Source organism: Drosophila teissieri, chromosome 3L (genome assembly GCF_016746235.2).
Source record: "Drosophila teissieri strain GT53w chromosome 3L, Prin_Dtei_1.1, whole genome shotgun sequence".
NCBI lineage: Eukaryota > Metazoa > Arthropoda > Insecta > Diptera > Drosophilidae > Drosophila > Drosophila teissieri.
Window position 1 is genome coordinate 845254 of NC_053031.1, and position 17890 is coordinate 863143.

The 17890-nt window shown below is 46.2% G+C and overlaps 4 protein-coding genes and 6 non-coding genes across 12 annotated transcripts; 2 read left to right on the plus strand and 8 right to left on the minus strand.

The window, feature by feature from the left end:
- Positions 1 to 6079: 6079 nt before the first annotated feature.
- LOC122617224 (splicing factor 3B subunit 3) lies at positions 6080 to 13258 on the minus strand. 3 transcript variants are annotated; one of them, XM_043792977.1, is made up of 14 exons: positions 13120 to 13258; positions 12578 to 12838; positions 11917 to 12282; positions 11185 to 11659; positions 10787 to 11121; positions 9898 to 10205; positions 7738 to 9712; positions 7498 to 7550; positions 7262 to 7314; positions 7026 to 7078; positions 6786 to 6833; positions 6540 to 6588; positions 6309 to 6361; positions 6080 to 6248 (listed from the first exon to the last, which is right to left on the minus strand). In XM_043792977.1, exons 2-7 carry the CDS (start codon positions 12801 to 12803, stop codon positions 7739 to 7741), a joined length of 3684 nt encoding a protein of 1227 aa, XP_043648912.1. In that variant the 5' UTR covers positions 12804 to 12838; positions 13120 to 13258; the 3' UTR covers positions 6080 to 6248; positions 6309 to 6361; positions 6540 to 6588; positions 6786 to 6833; positions 7026 to 7078; positions 7262 to 7314; positions 7498 to 7550; position 7738. The 3 variants fall into 3 exon arrangements, with proteins under 3 accessions (XP_043648912.1, XP_043648913.1, XP_043648914.1); XM_043792978.1 differs by lacking the exon at positions 7262 to 7314; XM_043792979.1 differs by lacking the exons at positions 6080 to 6248; positions 6309 to 6361; positions 6540 to 6588; ... (3 more) ...; positions 7498 to 7550; positions 7738 to 9712 and adding an exon at positions 10496 to 10602 and having other exon boundaries at positions 10066 to 10205.
- Positions 6430 to 6504, minus strand: LOC122618681. The gene has a single exon (XR_006326051.1). It is a non-coding gene; the product is annotated as a small nucleolar RNA Me28S-Cm788 (small nucleolar RNA).
- Positions 6674 to 6747, minus strand: LOC122618680. Its single transcript, XR_006326050.1, has one exon. It is a non-coding gene; the product is annotated as a small nucleolar RNA Me28S-Cm788 (small nucleolar RNA).
- LOC122618665 lies at positions 6903 to 6987 on the minus strand. The gene has a single exon (XR_006326036.1). It is a non-coding gene; the product is annotated as a small nucleolar RNA Me28S-Gm3113 (small nucleolar RNA).
- Positions 7148 to 7230, minus strand: LOC122618667. Its single transcript, XR_006326038.1, has one exon. It is a non-coding gene; the product is annotated as a small nucleolar RNA Me28S-Gm3113 (small nucleolar RNA).
- LOC122618668 lies at positions 7384 to 7466 on the minus strand. Its single transcript, XR_006326039.1, has one exon. It is a non-coding gene; the product is annotated as a small nucleolar RNA Me28S-Gm3113 (small nucleolar RNA).
- On the minus strand, positions 7618 to 7700 carry LOC122618666. Its single transcript, XR_006326037.1, has one exon. It is a non-coding gene; the product is annotated as a small nucleolar RNA Me28S-Gm3113 (small nucleolar RNA).
- Positions 13259 to 14074: 816 nt separating the features above from the next.
- Positions 14075 to 15564, plus strand: LOC122616143 (UPF0415 protein C7orf25 homolog). The gene is made up of 4 exons (XM_043791473.1): positions 14075 to 14331; positions 14386 to 14712; positions 14773 to 15324; positions 15383 to 15564. Exons 1-4 carry the CDS (start codon positions 14173 to 14175, stop codon positions 15458 to 15460), a joined length of 1116 nt encoding a protein of 371 aa, XP_043647408.1. The 5' UTR covers positions 14075 to 14172; the 3' UTR covers positions 15461 to 15564.
- Positions 15565 to 15691: 127 nt separating this feature from the next.
- LOC122616146 lies at positions 15692 to 16591 on the plus strand. The gene is made up of 2 exons (XM_043791477.1): positions 15692 to 15901; positions 15966 to 16591. Exons 1-2 carry the CDS (start codon positions 15878 to 15880, stop codon positions 16578 to 16580), a joined length of 639 nt encoding a protein of 212 aa, XP_043647412.1. The 5' UTR covers positions 15692 to 15877; the 3' UTR covers positions 16581 to 16591.
- Positions 16592 to 16838: 247 nt separating this feature from the next.
- Positions 16839 to 17661, minus strand: LOC122616145 (protein DPCD). Its single transcript, XM_043791476.1, has one exon. It carries the CDS (start codon positions 17509 to 17511, stop codon positions 16843 to 16845), a length of 669 nt encoding a protein of 222 aa, XP_043647411.1. The 5' UTR covers positions 17512 to 17661; the 3' UTR covers positions 16839 to 16842.
- Positions 17662 to 17890: the final 229 nt, after the last annotated feature.

Genomic DNA, 17890 nt, shown 5'->3' on the forward strand with positions numbered 1-17890 from the left:
TGCGTGCAAGTCCGCAACTTAAATGCTAAGTGGGCGAAAATGCGTGCAGATGACATTCAAAGTGCACTGAGGCAAAACGGTGGCCAATTGGGAAATAGTCTTTGCTATAGAAAGTACTTGGGCAGAGAAAAAAGCTTACAAAAGAACTAAAATTAAACTTTAATCAAAAGTCAAGTTCTGTAAGTTAACTTCAACATGTGTATATGCGATATGCATATGTGCGATCATCCAACTGTGCAGTTTGAGCACTTCAGAGTTGCCTTCTGAGGCAAGAACCTCATTTCATTCATTGTCTGGCGGGCAACAATGAAAACATCGCAATGATAAAACCCCGACATCTGTAGGAAGTGGCTACTGCATGTATCGCACATGAAATGAGTGTATACAGTGCTCGTAAGTACACATATCCAAAAGCCCCATTCCCATTCCCTGAGTTGATTGCTCAACGGAGCTTATCTGGAGCGAAATGACCCCAAAATGCCGAATGCGATGGCAAACAGCGAAAAGGAGTGAATTCGTCACGGACTCAACCCTGAATTTAATGGTTCACAGATTGCCGTTTGTCGCGGTCAAATGATTTGCAAATTACACTTAATTCAGCGGCAAATACAGTAGTATCGCTACTTGAAATGGGAGTTTTAGTCCTAAACTTAAGAAATCGGATAGTTGGGTGTTTTAATCTTAAACTTAAGAAATCTGCTAGTTCGCCGCAAAATTTTTAATCACATGGGTGGCAGCGCGCAAATAGAGCACTCACAATCAAAAGTTGCACAATTCAGGAATTTTGGGAAAGGCAATTCCAAAACGGAAAACCAACTGGCCGCACATGCTGCTCAGCTGTTTGCAATTACTTTTTTGGAAGTGGCGGCCACCGCCACGTCACAGATACAAATCAAAGACATTGCCACAGTTGCGTAACAGCCGACACAACCCCATCTACCCCATCTACCACATCTACCCCATCTAACTGTGGCACCCAAGATCTGCGCTTCTGGAGCCGAGAATAGAGAATAGAGCGTTTCAGGTGGCAGGAAAGTGAAGATGGACTGCCGCGCGCCGGAACTGAGCGACTTCCGCTCCACTCGAGCAGCCGTTCACCTTCTGGTGATTTCATGCAGCTGTGCACTGAGAAAAACTGGGGATGCAGATGGAAACCTAAAAGAACTTAATGTGTACTGAAGATATCCTTTGCCACACGAAGAAGCTCTATACAAAAGTAATTATTGGTTCGTGTCGCAACTCAGAAGTTGATACATAGATGAGATAATATTTTTTTCAGTGCCCCAGTGTGCGATCCTCTTGCTCCAGATTGACAAACAACACGTGTGACTGATGGAGTGAGCGAGTGAGTGAGTGACTGGCTGGGCAAGTGAGTGAATGAATGAATGAATGAACGGATGGCTGGATGGGTGGGGAATGGATGGGGAGTGGAGAATGGGGATTGGGCGAAGTGAGCAGCGAGTGTGGGGCAATGGCAATCAATGTAATGTTTATGCCGACGATCTGTGGCCCGGTATCCCAGAGATCTGGGGAGCAGAGACTGCGATTCAGGACCACAAATTGCTTTCAATTATGTTGCATGCGACTGTGCTCCCGTTTTTATGCCTCATTGTTGACGTGTCTCCGTTGGCAAGTTTTTACCCTCCTCCATTAACCAGGCAGCATCACATCCATCGTTTCCATCTGGGCCATGTTTCGTGTGCTGTGCTGATGATCTCCGTGTGCCGCTGATCAAGTTGCCTCGAGTATTTATCTTGCGACTGTGGCAACTGCACTCTCGACAGCACCATTATTGTCCCCATCATCATCGCTGCACGATGGCACCGAAAGCGCACAAAAGCTGTCTAATTTTAATCTTTTTCGGGACTCAAAGGGTTAAGGAATTTCATCTCAATTAGGCCACATGTCTGGTTTTTATATGATAAAAGATATATAAACAGTTTGTGTGGCATAAATGGTTACCCCATCCACTGTGCCACACTTTTTGCCCACTTCGCTTTTATGGCTTTGATTTTAAGCATCGGTTTCAGCATTAAAATGTTCCATTATAAGACCACCACCCCGATCCTCCCCAGAACCGCAGCAAATCACTTGCGGAAGTGCGCCACGCCCACTAAAGTGCACGTTTGACTCATCGCCAAGATGGATCTGGAGCTGGGAGCTGGGAGCTGGGTGACCATGTGGGATTCTGCGATTGAGTTACTCGGCGCAGCGTCATCATCATTATCATTATCGTCCTCGCAGTGATCCGCTCTTGAGGATCGCTTGCAGATGGAATGGAGATCGGTTGGGGATCCCTCGGCTGCGTGCAAATGTGTGCTTTTAAAAACAAACTAAAGTGAAAATTATGTCAAACCTGTTGACCGACCAGCCGTCGCTCCTCGTTGGGATCTTATTCTCGTTGTCCATCTGGAGATCGGATTCTGATTCTGATGCTGATGATGATGCTGCTGCTGAGGCCCGATCTGCTTTCAGCATTCAACTGGAATTGAGTAATTTGTTGCAGAGACAATTAGATGCAACAGATTGTTGACTAAGTGACTGGAACGTTTACAGTTGAGATCGCCGGTGAAAGGAAGTCGAGCAGCCCGAACCCATGGAACCCATGAACATGGAAGATGTTTTTTTTCGGCCCGGGGGCGAACAGTTGGACTCGCTGACAGGCGGGCCAAAGAACGCACACTGACAAAAATTCACTGTATACAACACCATTAAGAAAAGGAATATAAAATGGGTAGATGGAAACATAAACCTTGTAGATCTGAGCAAAGTAATTAGGAAGGGATTTTCGCCAAGTGCAGGCTGCAGCAGCGAGTTCATCGGAGTTCAACGGGCAACAACTGAAATGAAGATGCCACCGCAACGAGGAGGAGGAGGAGGAGGAGGATGGGGCAGCGATTGGTGCCTCGTAGCATTTCATAATTTTCAGCCAATTATGCGAAATTGCCCGAGTCTGCGGGGCTAGCTGAAAAGCAAACAGACCTTGGGCCGAGTTAATGACATTGAATGGGGTCAGCTCCCAAGAACCACAAAATAAAAGCCGCAAAAGCAACTCGACGACGACGACGACGAGTTGGAATCATGGCGAAAGATTGCTGACAGCAATCAACAGTGCTCGTGGACCTGTGGACTTGGGGCTCTGCCGCATGTGAGTGTCACTCAGCCCATTTCCCCCCTTTGGCAGTCAGCAGTTTAGGTGATGCAAGCGATCAGGTGCCCATATCCGACTAGATAAGCACACTACCACGGGGAAGTATAGTTTAAACAGAGGGGATCAGAATTGCAATCATTGTACTTTGGCTAACACTATGATAGTAATTGAACTTTAATTTGAAGCTCGAGAATGCCGCTTCTGAAATGACTTGTGATCCACTTACCTTTATCGCCACACTCGCCATCTTTCACCTACTTTTCCCCGCCGATCTCGGATAGCAGCTAATTCGCCTGCTCAGCGCTTATCGCACGTTAATTGGCCGCTGGCCGACATTTGTATTGGATATGCCCGCCGCGGGTTAGAGATCGCGATCTCCCAATCGCCATCTCTCCCAGCATCCAACACGTGCACATCAAACTCCACGCTTTATAATTGGTTTGTCCAGCTGCCAGGCAACCGGCCACATAAGCCGTAGTCTCGGCTTCACATTCAGTCAGCGGAGCGCGGCTCAAGCTCACATGTCTGTGCAAGGCCAAGAGAGGAGAAGCCGGGCCAAGACAGGCACTGCGAGAAATAGTGTTATAATTGCACATTATGTTGTTCCACCCAGAAAGATCGTTAGGCAGAGTCAAGTTCTAAAGAATTCCTAATTTGATGTCCGTTTCTGTAGTTCAAGTTGCTTTGCCACTTCTATCATCTCTAAGATTGATTCTTTCACAGTTGCTAAAGAACTCGCGTTTTGATTTCTCAGCTTACTTTTGCCTACTAATTATCCACCATTTTCTCCGCGTGCATCCAAAACCAACGTCAGCGAGGCTAAGTGAATTAAAATAATGCTGCCGCTGCTTTTCGCTGCCTTTCGCTGATGAAGATGATGTTGATGATGATGAGCAAGTTGCAGATGAAGATGAAGATGTGGCTGGCGATGCTGATGAGGCCGGGAACCCAGGAACTCCTCCCCTTGGGAGCCTCGTAGCCAGCCAGCCACTCTGATGATTCTATTTATTACACGGCAGGCAATTTGCAATTTTGCGCTGCGTTTTAATTATTTGCCATGCCCGTTAGTTTTAATAAAGTTGCTAACTGTGAAAAGACGTGACTCGCAAACGGGCATTTAATTCGCATTCGCACACAGCGAAAGTGTCGATCTAGCTGGCTGCCAGTCTGTTCTATGCGGTATCAGCCATCCAGACTCCGACTCCGGGCTTCCCAGCCAGACATCTGATTAAAATCTCGGCGTGTCCGGCAGGATTTCGCAGAAAATTCTTACACGCAAGCGGCGGACAGCTGAAAAGTGGCTGCGTTAACACCCATTGGCCGCAAAAGTGCGCAGATCGTGGGGCATTTCGTGCGAAATTTTATCACGCAAGGCATTCGGGTTGATAAGCATCTCGGCGAATGGAACTCCGAGTCCGCGATCTGGCAAACAGATTGCGATGCCCAGGCTCTGATATCAAGCTCACGCCCGACAACAAAGGATCAGTGATGAGGTGGGCCATAATCACTAGCTATTTCCAGAAGTTCAGGATTGAAACTTACTTACGATTGAAATACTCAGGCTGAAACTACACATATCGCTCTACAAATATTTCTTAGGTTTTTGCCCCACTTCGTTTTGCAGAAAGTGTTTAAGAACAGTATGTATTTATAATCATTCATATAACTATATTAGAGAGCTTAATTTTAGCTAGTACTGATATCCCATTTGAACGTGTAAATAGTCAGCCTGCCAGCACTGCGAAGTTCGCAGACTGGGGACGCCTTTGTCTTATCTCCAGCTGGGCATCTGCTCATCTCCTCGCAAAGCCCCTATCCCCTCATCTGTTCATCTCCTCCAGAAATCCCAGGAACGACAACTGCTGCAAGGCGCCGCAGAAGGGGCGTGGCAGGTGTTGCAGGGCTGGCTGACTGGCTGTGTATCCCCCCAATCGCTCTTCTTTGTCTGGGGGTGCCAAGTGTTTGCGCCAAGCGCTGATTGTCCTTATCGGAGGCACCGATCGCCTGGCCAGAGAAGCCAGCGGAGCCGGAGGAGTCGAACAGAAAAGGCGGCGCGAATCGCATGCGTAGATGCTGCCTAGAGATTGCGAACTGCACTTGCGTGCCAGGCGGGGGAAAATAAAAAAAAGCAGGAAAAAGAGGAAAAGAGCCGAGGAAAACCAGTGCCAAGTGATGAATGTCCGTGTTATGCGATCTAATGATCTAGAAATGAAGTTAATAAATCGTTTAGCCAGATGGCACAGCTCTTTTAGAGTTCGCAAAGCAGGCTGCTTCTGTGGATTTTCAAGATCGACCAGAATGACAGAGATGTACGACTCTTGTCTACTAAAAAAAGTAGGTTTGAAGAAGAAATAACTTAAATAAGCTGTTTTCCGCTAGTTTGAGTTAATATATTGACAAGTTTCAGATGTTTTCTTTTGGAACTTCAGGAAGTTGATTTGCCTAAAGCAATTAATCAAGTAGTATACCTTGAAAAACATACAATTCTTGAGACTTCCAGACCAGAAAACTCAGTTTTTCCCCAACACTTGGCTAGTAAAAGCCCAAGCGACCACTACTGGCTCCACTTGGCCCGTTTGGCAAGTGATCGACCACCGGGCCGACAGACAATTTGCATAACTACCGTGCTTATGCCGCAAACATAACAAATTACAACGATTTTGCGTACATACACATACCAGGCGGATGGAAAGCGAGGCGTTTAGCAAATATCTGCCGTCCCATAACGGGACTCTCGACTCTCCTCCTTGCCGGGAAAATGAAGAGCAGTGCAAACAAGGCCGAGATGTAATGGCCAAGACGCATGGTAATGGCCATAATAAGGCCGCAACAAGACAGGCCAACTTCCAACTTCAAGTGGCATTATGCAAGGCGTGTCGTCTCCGCAAGAACCCGACAACAACAAATCACATCGCATTCTTGGCTGGCTTCGTTTTCAGATACGTTTTATTTAAAAATTGCTTAGACCTAGTGGTTTATATGTAGGTTGTGGCTGTGCAAATTGTCGAATTTGCACCGACTTATGCTAGTTTAAATATGCGGCAGTCGATTAGTGGTTGATCGGTGATTCAATGTGCAGTTAGTATAGATGTACGATCTGCAAAAGAAAACGCAAGTTAGCTACCATTGTAAGTGTACTGATCTTTTAGCAACTCACCTAATGTATAATTTAGTTAAAATTAAGCGCCACATACCCCAACGTGAGAAGATCTGCAAGTGAACGAAGGAAATAAGATATTAATTTGGCATAAACATTCTAGACACAATTTAATTTTGGTATAAGCTCAGTTACTAATTTACAATCAAATCATTTCATTAGTCTAACATATGTAAAATAACATCATTGAGCTTGGTTTTAATTTATTTCGTCTAAAGTTTTATAACGCACCTTGAAAACTTTCCTTATGTATGGTGTCATTGGAATTTTTCCGATTTAACTGCAAAGAGAACATATATAATTATTAAACGATCCAGTAATAATTAAACATAATTGTACTCCACATTCAAATTTAAAATTTAAAATACTTCTCAGTTACTAATTTACAATCAAATCATTTCATTAGTCTAACATATGTAAAATAACATCATTGTTTAAATCAAATGAAATGTGGCTTTAATCGATTTAGTTTCTTACCTTCAAAACGTTTTGGTTTGCTGCGTTTGTTGGGTTTGCCCATAGAAACTGCAAGAAAAAGAAGGATACATATTTAATTATGATCTTTCGATTATTAAACAAATAGGCGTTTCAGTTTGTTATCAGAAAAACATAAATTTACACTAATCAAGGCATTTCATAGGTGTCCCAAGGTAAAAACGAAAATCATCATTGAAAACAAACATGAATTCGACAATTTAGCAATAGAAACCAACTTACCTAGTCAAAAAAGAAGAGCTTGCAATGAGTTTGACGTGTCCCTCTGCTAGTATCTGCAAAATAAAAACAATTCTTAGTTAGTTTAATGTTCAAAGAGCTGAGAAAACCGAGTTCATTGAGTGATTTATCAGAAATTGAAAATTTACACTAATCAAGGAATATCATAGGTGTCCCAAGGTAATGTTGCCGTGTCATCACAAAAACATGAATTTCACAATTAATAGAAACCAACTTACCTAGTCAAAAAAGAAGAGTTTGCAATGAGTTTGACGTGTCCCTCTGCTAGTATCTGCAAAATAAAAACAATTCTTAGTTAGTTTAATGTTCAAAGAGCTGAGAAAACCGAGTTCATTGAGTGATTTATCAGAAATTGAAAATTTACACTAATCAAGGAATATCATAGGTGTCCCAAGGTAATGTTGCCGTGTCATCACAAAAACATGAATTTCACAATTAATAGAAACCAACTTACCTAGTCAAAAAAGAAGAGTTTGCAATGAGTTTGACGTGTTCCTCTGCTGGTATCTGCAAAATAAAAACAATTCTTGGTTAGTTTAATGTTCAAAAAGCAGAGAAAACTGAGTTCATAGTGATTTATCAGAAATTGAAAATTTACACTAATCAAGGTATATCATAGGTGTCCCAAGGTAATGTTGCCGTGTCATCACAAAAACCCAACTGACTGACTGATGTCCCATAGATTGCCACTCACCTTAGAAGGCGTATCGCGTGCGAATGTCCTCCAGTTTCTTGCAGATCTGGTTCGGAGTGCGGAACATGTCCCCGGCGATGCTCTTCTGCTTGGCTGCCTCAATGGACAGATACTGCTCGCAGAGATCGCCATCCAGCACGTTCTTGACGGGATAGTACGAGCTGCGGTAGCTGAGATGGTCGCGACCACAAAGTGGTGGATTCTCGTTGCGCATGTGCATCTCCAGGTGCTGGAAGAAGTCGTAGTCCTCGCGACTGGTGAACGGAACAAAGGCGCCCACAGTGCCACTCAGTGTGGCGTATATGAGGGCTTCCGATCCTCCGGGAATCAGCGTAGCCTTCTGCAGCGACATGATGATCTCGCCCACGTGGAAGGAGCAAATGTTCTCCGACTTCTGCGAGGCGCCTGACAACAGGCCTCGATCCCACAGCGACTTGGTGCCCGTTGGATCCTCATCCACGTCGTCGGTCACCGAGTGCGGCAATCGCTGAATGCTCAGGTTTCCAAATTTATCGGCGATGGCTATGGTGTCGTAGTCCAGCAGAGTGGTGGCCGTCACCCAACGGGGATGGGTGTCGTCGGCAAATATAATCAGCTGGTTCTCCGCGCGACGGTAGCGTATGAAAAACACAGATTCCTGAACATCCGACACGTAAACACGATGGCCCATGGCCTGGATGTTGACAATCTGATACGGAATGTGCTTGTTCTCGCACTTGCGCAGCATTTTCTTCTTGCCGAAGTCGTAGATTCGCAACATTCGACCGCAGCCAGCCAGTAGACGACCCTGGAAGCCACACAGAGCTCCGGGAATCTCGTCGATCTCCGTGCGGTGCATGAACTCCAGACTAGAGCAGGTGGGGTCTATTTTGTAGATATCTATGCAGCCGCCTTGCGAAATCCTGGGATTCAGCTGCAGGTCCTTGGCGATGCCCACGGCCAGGTAATAGCGGCCATCCGCTGCTATGGAGAACTTCAGCATGGCCATCGACATAATGGCCTCGTTCTGGGTGAGCGGCACATTGAACATCGTCTGGCCATGCATGGCGTCCAGGCAGCGGATTTGCGAGGCCCAAAGACCCAGTCCTGCTTTGGGCGACGAAAACACGTCCTCGGGCAGGACTTCGTTGATGAAAGCATTGGCCATTTCGCGGGCCAACTCCCTCTCCTCGTCGCCCGCCGCACTGCGCATCTCCTCCGCCATCTGCTCCTTGCGCGCGCTCTTCGTATCCTCAGTGTAGGCGTTGTGATCGGTCTCCGCAATCAACATGCGACCCGTGTCCGGATGGATGACGAAGGTGCGTGGCGTGTACTGCAGGGGGAACGCCACTTGATTGAAGACGGCTCCCAGTTTCTCCAGGGCCAAGATCCTCAAGGTGTTGGTGGATATAGCCACAATACCTTCGCTGCACTGTTCGCTGGAGAAGCCGGAAGCGTACTCCAGGGTTTCGTAGGACAGGGGCGTCAAATGGAATCGATTCTGATGGTAGTACGACAGCCAGGTGCGACTGGACATGGCCAGCACCGCCTCGGCTCCCTGCATCTTGATGCGGAACAGCTTCACGGGTCGGGAGCCCAGATATCTCGTTCGGGTGTCTGCCAAATCTCCCGACACAGGATCGAGCACTGTTCTTAGCAGCACACCGTTGCTCAAGCCAATGTTCAGGTAGATGGTTCCCTTGTTGTTGCCACTGCGCGGAGCGGGAGCATCGTCGTCCAGAGCTCCCTGAGTGGTGCTCTCGGTGTGACCCATCTCGACCAGGCAAAGAGACTCGGCCGGCGAAGGCAGCGCTTGCATGGAGCAGGGAGTGAGGCAGTTGTTGGGATCCAGCGACAGGATACGCACGGTGTTATCCGCCAGGCCAACGGCCAGGAACCAGGATCTCTGCTCGCCCTCTGGAACGGTTCCTAGGGCCATGCACATAATCTCGGCAGGCATCTCGGAGCGTTCTGTGTACTCGTTCAACTCGCCAGTCTGCAAGAATAAAGAATGTACTCATTAGTTTCGTTGGGCTAAGCAATGGATAATGCTCTTGGCTGATGGAGAAGCTCAGCACTGCAGGACACATAGTGTCTCAACATGATTGTTCTTTTCGTGTTTTTGTCATCAGAGCAAGAAGTCAGTCAACAACAGAGTTGAATGTGGGATGGAATGCTTACCGGATCCATTTCGAAGTAGACCAACTCCCTGCCAGACAAGGTGATGACCACCTGGCGCTGATTCACGGCACACTTGGTAATGGACTTCTTGCCCGGCGCCTTCCACTCGTTCACACGCTTGTCGGATCGGATGTGCCGAATGCCATCGGGATACACCTGCACGAGTGCATCGTCGCCCAGGGCGGCACAACAGAGTGTGGGCGTGGTGCCCAGGAAGCCACTGTCCGTGACTTCCTCGACGGTTTCGCCAATGCTCAGGACCAGGGTGGCGTTCACGAAGGACACGATGATGTAGGCATCGAACTCGTCTAAAAGTAGGGGAACAAACCAATACTTGGAAAGTGAGTACTTGCATATGAATTAAGGTGGTAGAGAAGATTTGCGTATTGCATGGGACATTGAATAATCAGTTTATCAAGTTGTAATCAATGGATAATTCAGCTGAAACACGGTTGATAAATATCGCATCATGTTCAATGTCCGACTGGCTTAAATATAGTTCGCTTTGTTCTGTTTTCACTGCTTTAGTAGCAGTAGTATTGGTAGTAGTAGTAGTAGTATCTGTTTGACTTATGAGCTGCAGTAAATGTTGCCTTACCTATCGCTTCACAAAAGACAATCTAAATTTACACAAACGAGAGAAATTCTCTATAATCGCTTGTCTTTTTCGATAGTTCACACACATTGCCGTCTGTGTTTAAGCGCCTGAAATAAGAGAGAACTGGTGGTTGATAACTTGTGGGACTTGTTTGGAATCGTGTGTAAGACTAGGTGTAATCTATATCTCGATCTGTATCAATGCACCAGTTGAGTTATTAGCCACGTTTCAGTCTTAGTCTAATCTTAGCCTAGCAATCATGATTAATGCACGTAGCATGTAGACACTCACCATCAGCTCGTTTCTTCACAGTCCACACCGCATTGGGATTACCGGGCAGCTCGGAGACGGCCATCTCGGAAACCTCCAGGCCGTGGCGAAGCACCCGCAGTGTGGAACGAGGTCCTCGGCCGCAAAGGACGTACAATTGCGGCGTATCCTCGTTGGCCAGATCAGCCACCTGCGAGGTGACGATCGGCGCGAAGGAGGGCAGTTCATCTACCAGCACCAGGTTCTTGAGGGCGCGTGGCGCAAAGAAGAAGGTTTCACCCTCCTCCAAAGGCATGGCCGAACTGAACTCCGGCTCGTCATCGTCGTCGCCCAGGTGTGCGATTTGGTACAGGTAGCTACAAGTTACACAAACACTTCAATTAGTATCCATTTATGTCTCTTGTAATATATTTACTTACTGGTTGCCAAACTCGCTGGCCACGAACAGGAAGCCCGTCTTCAGCACGCACATGGCAGTTGCCGGAGGCACTGTGTCGAAGTACTTCAGCTTGATCTCGGACACCACATCGTCGTCCGTTTCCAGGGTGATCTTGAAGATGTCTCCCTGCTCGGTCTGCAGCAGGAAGAAGTACATGCTCTTGGTGCGATGCGTGGCGGAGCAGATGAAGATCATGCCCCGCTCGGGATCATCCAGATCGTTTCTCCTGCGCGGAATGGGACAGCGGATGTCGTGTTGGTCGCCGAGATTCTTGTACGTGAGGTAGTTCTCCGAGCAGATGAGCACCCCCGAGGGACCATCGTTGCCGCCAGGCACGGACACCAAGAAGTTGGCGTGCTCTTCCAAGGGCTCAGAGTACTTGCGAACCACGTGGTTCAAGCCGAGATCCAACTCGTAGAAGGTCAGCGTTTGCTGAGTGCGCTGGGCGGCGTCACCTGGAACCAAGAGATGAGACACTGATTAGCTACAAGATTACGGGGAAGGTGTTCTTAAAACAACAAGATGACTGGGGAGATTTTGGAGTGTGGGTCACAAATCAGTGAAGTGTGGCTAGGCAGTTACAGCAACACCAATGGTTCAGTGATCACGATTTATCTGGCACTAAGTACAATCAGTGTTCGTGGTGTGGATCCACTAAACCTGTGAATTAAAGCGCCTTCTACGATCTACACGCCACATGGTTGATGCTTACCCGATGGATCCATGTCGGCCTCCTCGTAGTCGATCTCCAGGCAGGCGAACATGGGATTATCGAAGCCCACATCCACGCCGACCATGTGGTAAGTCAGGGTATTGGATTTGTGGGCCTCCAGCGGCGAGGAGATCGTGAGGCGTGCCTGAGTGTCCCGGTTCATGATGTAGGCCAGCTTTTGCTTCTCCACGGCGCCAATCATCACGGCTCTGCCCTTGGGATCGATGGCAAAGTACTGCCCAGGCACAATCCGGCGACAGCCCGACTTGCCGAACGTCTCCTGGTGCACTTTTTCGAGGGCATTCTTGGAGGCATTGTACTCGAGGATCACAATGCGACCCGAGTCGGAGCCCACAACTATGTAATCTGCAAAGCAAAGGAACGATATTCGGGATTAGGCGCATGTAATAAACATTTTCCAATGACTTTAGTGCCATTATATTGACTTTGTAACTCGAAGTTTCAATTCGCCATTCCGTTGAGTTGGTTTATGGCAAATGCGACGCCAAGTCTTTCGGTTTCTCTCGCACGTAGACGTGTTCAAAGGTCTTACTGGGGTCAACTAGCAGGCTGTTGCCTCAATAGGAATTTGTGCGACTTGAATAGATTACCTGGGAGCACCCTGGACTTACTTAGACTAGATTGCATTTGAAAAACTCACCTTTAGTGCCGCCCGTGAGGCGAAAGGCCATCAGCGCGCGAATGCAGCCGAATATCTCCGTGGAGAGCAGGGTGTGCACCTTGCCGGTGTTGGAATCCGGACGCAGTAGCTCCAGCGACTTGCCACGCGAGAGGAGCACCTCCTGCTGCTTGCCGCCGGAGAAGTTGCCGTGGACCGCGTGGGTCACCCCGGTTCCCTTCTGCAGGGTCAGGTTGTACAGATACATGGTGGGGCACTATACTCTTTCACTTTTGTCCACAACTGCAAGAGATAAGGTACAGTTGAGGTTAGGTACAGTTGCCGACAAAACACAAGTCACGTGAATGTCATATTTGTTTGAGTGAAATTGTACTACTTTGAAAACCATGGCCACAGTATGGAAAGTCGTGTCGCCTAACGATGCTAGTAAGCAGCATTTATTTCTTAGTTTAGCACGCTTCAAATGCGACCAAAGCACAGACATTTCTGATTTCTGGAGATACTTCGTGCGGAAAGCGCTTAAATAATATGAAATACCAGTGCTAGCACGTGTAATTGTTTACCTTCTGCTGGTTAAATGGGTGAATTAACACATTTCACCAGCGATGCCTTTGGATTAGAATTTTCTTAATCACTCGGAGCTCTTCATTTTCACAACTGCTCCGTTCGCCGACAAAAAGTAAAAGAATTATAAAAGTAAAAATGGTGGTGCAGTAAAAGTGGCTTGACTTATCGATAGTGCGCGTCCATCGATTTTGCTATCGATGTTGGCCCTGTTCAGACTGAGTTTAATTTTAATATATTTTTCTGTGGGAATATTGTACCGCCTAAAACTTGTTTTTTCACGAAGTCTTGGTCAATTATATCAATTTTATCCTCCATAAAATATTTCTCATTCAATTATTTGGTATTTGGCAAGGGCCAATCCCAGTAACACGTACCAGAATGTGGCTCAAAGCTAGAAAAATGTAATATAATTTTGTGTGAAATCATGGAAAATTTTAAAGATCTGTAAAAAATAAACTAGATCAGTCGTCCACAAATAGTAGTTAATAGCAGAATAAGCATAGGCAAAAATTAAAATAAGAGCACGAATAAAAATGGAACTCAAAGCTAAGACAAAAAGCAAAATGCAATATTGTGTGAAAAAGTAGAAAACTTCAAGGATCTGTAAAAAATTAACTAGATTAGTCCCCAACAAGTTTTTTCCGCTCATTTAATAATGTATTAACAAGGCCAAAATAATTGATGAAAGCTAGAGAAATAATATGTAAATGGTTTGAAAAAGTGGAAAACTTCAAAGATCTTTAACAAATTAACAAGACTAGATCCAACTAGTTTTTTGTCTGCTTGTTCGGGCTTAATTGAGTTTTTTTTTTTAAATGGCGTTAGTTCATGCTAGTAGACTAATAGAACTTATTATTAAAATTAATAATTATTACTTGAGTAACTAGATTTACTGACTATCGATATACCGACGTAAGATTCCTGACATCTCTAGTTATGGAATCAGTGTTGTAAGACCGAAAATTTCGCTGCCATCATTGCTTCCTGAAACAGCTGACAGTTGAAAACAAATATTTCAAGATTTTTGTAAATATTGCAAACAATTTAATATGGAGGAGCCAGAGGATCAAGAAAAGCTCTACGGAGAAGCCCACAGGAAAGTGAAACTGGGCGAGGAACTGAAGAAGGCGCTGAAGGACTTTGAAGACCTTCCCGGCGTCAGCAAAGTACAGCGGAAAATTCAGCAAGAGCTCAAGTTTCTAAATAAGGTTTGGTTGATCTTTTCCCGTTAAAACTTTAAATTATTATTATTATCCTTCAAGGTGATAACTACCAAGTCCGTGAAGGAACATCACATAACGAGCAGCAACTTTGTTTACTACGATTTTCTCATTAAAACACTGCGATTGCAACAAGGAGTAGTCGACATCAACGCCGTCTTCCGCCTGGAGTCTAGGGATAATCCCCTAAGAGTGGACATTGTGGCTAACAATGGCCTCAAGTGGGTGAAGGTGATAGCCAGGAACTCCAAGTCCGTCGAGGACGCGGCCAGGGGATGTGTGAGCATCGGAGCCCGCAGTGTCATTGACCAGGCGGAGGATTATCTGGAGGCCAGCGAACTGAGTTTCTGCATGTTCCAGAGGCCCAAGGTAATATCTTCTAATGTGCTGTCCTAACCACCATTAACCACCTTTTGTACTACCTTTTAGATAGTGTTTTACTTCTCCAACAAAATCGAGGATTCCCTGCACGAAGAGCTCATGGACATGGGAGTGCAAACTGCCTCCTTGGACTCACCAGATACCGACTTGGATCTGTACGCCACCACCTCGAATGAACTGAATCTAGATGTGACCACTTTACTGGCCTACGTGAGTGCCCTGACCAACGGATCCGCCAATTGGGTTTACAAGGAGCCGCTGCTCACCGAACAGGCAGAAAGGGAAAGAGCGTCTCCGCTGAAACCGCTCCTTGAGAAAATCCTAGAGGGAAAAACCTTGGTCTGCTGCCAGCTGGCCTACGAAGCCTTCCAGAGCATTTTGGATATTGTCGGAGGCGAAGGTGAACGGAAACGAGCCGAGGAACTGATGAAACGGGTCACCGTTTATCCGGATGTGGAAACTATACCCGAAGAATTCTCGCACATTCGATTCACTGCCAACGTAAACGAGCGAAGTCTGAAAATCTTTAGTTTCGGCATGGCCAGACAAATTTTTACTGTGACTTCGAACAAGGCCTTTGTGAGATCAGCTAAAATGCAGGTATGTATTAATTAATAATATGTGATTTGAATTTGACTTTAATGCCTTTGTTTTACAGGGTATCAATGTGCCTGTATTTGTCCATGCCTCAGTTGCGCTTACCGAAGGTAAACAGGCCACAGGAAGACCGCTTTAAAAGCTAAAAGGCGTTGACTACTTAAATATATTTCATGTGATTTTTTCAAAAACTGCTCTACACAAAGATGTTATAATTATTAAATAAAAAGCCTCCTTTATTAATGTATAGTTTTCCAAACAAATGAAACCATTTAAAAACCAATTTGAATTCGATTGATTTTCAAGATTGGAAACGATACCTGCGATTTATCGATTGTTCAGCAGACAGAGCTGCCATATCTTGCGCATAAAACATATGTAAACAAAAGTGAAATTTTGGGAACTGCGTTCTTGAAAAAAAATAGACATTTTGCTTGCAAAAGAGAATAAACAATGCAATTGGGAATATAATAATTGAAATTAAAGTGCCTGGGAATTTTACCATTACAAAAGCAAGCATATAAATTTGAATTAGGACGAGAAAACAGCCATAAACATGGACTGCGCACCACTGAACTTGGTAAGAACCCAAAGAAAACTGGAATTTCAATGGTTTTAAATGAAATTACTTGCTTAAATCAAAGGCCCATTTTCACGAGCGAAGGTCGGAGCGCTTTATTCGCAATCACCGCTATGAGGAGGCCATTAAGGCGCTGGAAACATCCCTAATCTACATGCAGGATGCCCAAAAACGGGTGGCTCTGCCCAAATCCAAGGAAGTTCTGGACACATTAACCATCGATTTTCAGCGCAAACTGCGTCAAATCGAGATGCGAAAAACGCAGCACGGCCTGAACAAGTTGAAGGACTATGCTCCCTTGAAGGAAACCAGTCCCATGTTGCCCCTGCGTCCGGAAGCCGGAGCAAGTGGAGCAGGAGGATCGGCCCAATCCGTGGCCAAGGCAATCGACAAAACAGTGCAGGACTTCGATGCCAAGTTTACCTCTACTCTGGTGGCAAAGGCCTCCAACACACTGGCCAACTCGGAGCCCCAAATGGAGACGCTGAGGCAGAGCGATTCTGCCAAGGAGGAGCACGAACGCGATCCCTATGATCAACGGCTGGGCGGCAGCGGTGACCTGGACTTGCCCTCCCTGGCTCCCTTGGAGCTGCCTTCCTTCGACTACAGCTTGTTCACCAGCTCCTCGGCTCCTTCGCTGGCCAGCTATGCCGGCATGGCTGAGAGCTTCCAGAAATAGGAATAGAAACTAAGATCCATTTGTACAACTTCAATTAACTGGAGAGATCTCGTTGTAATACAGTGCCCTTTAAGTCGTGATTAGGAATAATTTTAAGCATGTTCTTCATTTTAACCTTGTATGCAGATCCCTTGCAAAGCATATTTACATGAAAGTGTGCAATAATACTTTGATATACTACTGAACTATGTATGTAAACGGAAGAAATCACACTTCTACACTAAATATAACCCACAACTTTGTGTATTACAATCTAAGTAGTTTATTTGGCCATCAGACCCTTCAACAGATCATCCATGTCGGTTTCGGTCTCGACATTTTTGAGTAGAAGCAAGACCTGCGCCTCCATCTCGCAGAGGATCGCTGGTTTCTGGTAGGTTATAATCAGCGTGTTGAACTGGTGGTGCACCGAGAGGCTCTCCTGCGCGGGCTTGACCCCACAGCGGTCCAGTTCCGGAACCGGGATGACCTTGTAGTACTTCTTGTTCGAGGTGCGCACGATTATGGCCCGCTTCTCGGGATCGGCGGTTACGTTGTAGGTGTCCAGGGAGTAGGGCATGTTGCGGATGCGCCACTCGATGTTCTTCTTGGTAATCCGCTTGGTCAGCAGTGGAGCGGTGTTGCTCTCCCGCAGTGTGAAGTCTCCGCCGGCTAGGGGGTCTGCTTCCTCTCCAGATCCTGGTGGCTTGTTACCCGACCAGTTCAGCTGACGGGGCTCCTCGCCCAGCTCGATTTCCCAGTCCGACTCGCCCATGATCTTGTTGCTCTTGGACTTCCACGCCCTCCGCTGCACGATGCCCGTGTCCATGTTGTACTCCTCGGCCATCTGCCTTCCGTCCGGGAATTTGTAGAGCACCTTGCGCGCGCGCCCGCTGATCATCGAGTTCTTCTCCGCCGACTGCAGGTAGTTCAGCCAGTTCTGGTAGGACATTTCTGGGGCTTGGGGCAGTACCTATGCACACGTCTCCGGGGGATTCGAAAATAACAACTGAGTGGAGCAGAAAATTTGATCGATGGCGCAAAGTTGAAAATTTGTTGCGAAGCACATTGCGATGGAAACCTGGCAACCCAGCTGTCAGTTTGTTTACATCGCAGTCAGGGTTGCCAGCCCGTTGAATTGTAATTCATACGATAAGTAATAACAATAACTATAATCCCATGTGTTGATAAGCCTTTGAAGTACGGAATTAACAAAAGTTTTAAAAATCACTTCAAAACATTATACACAATACCTTATAATCGAACTGCCTTCTAAGCTTTGGAGTACATGCTTAATTTGTATGCAAATTACGTATATAATTTCGTCATTT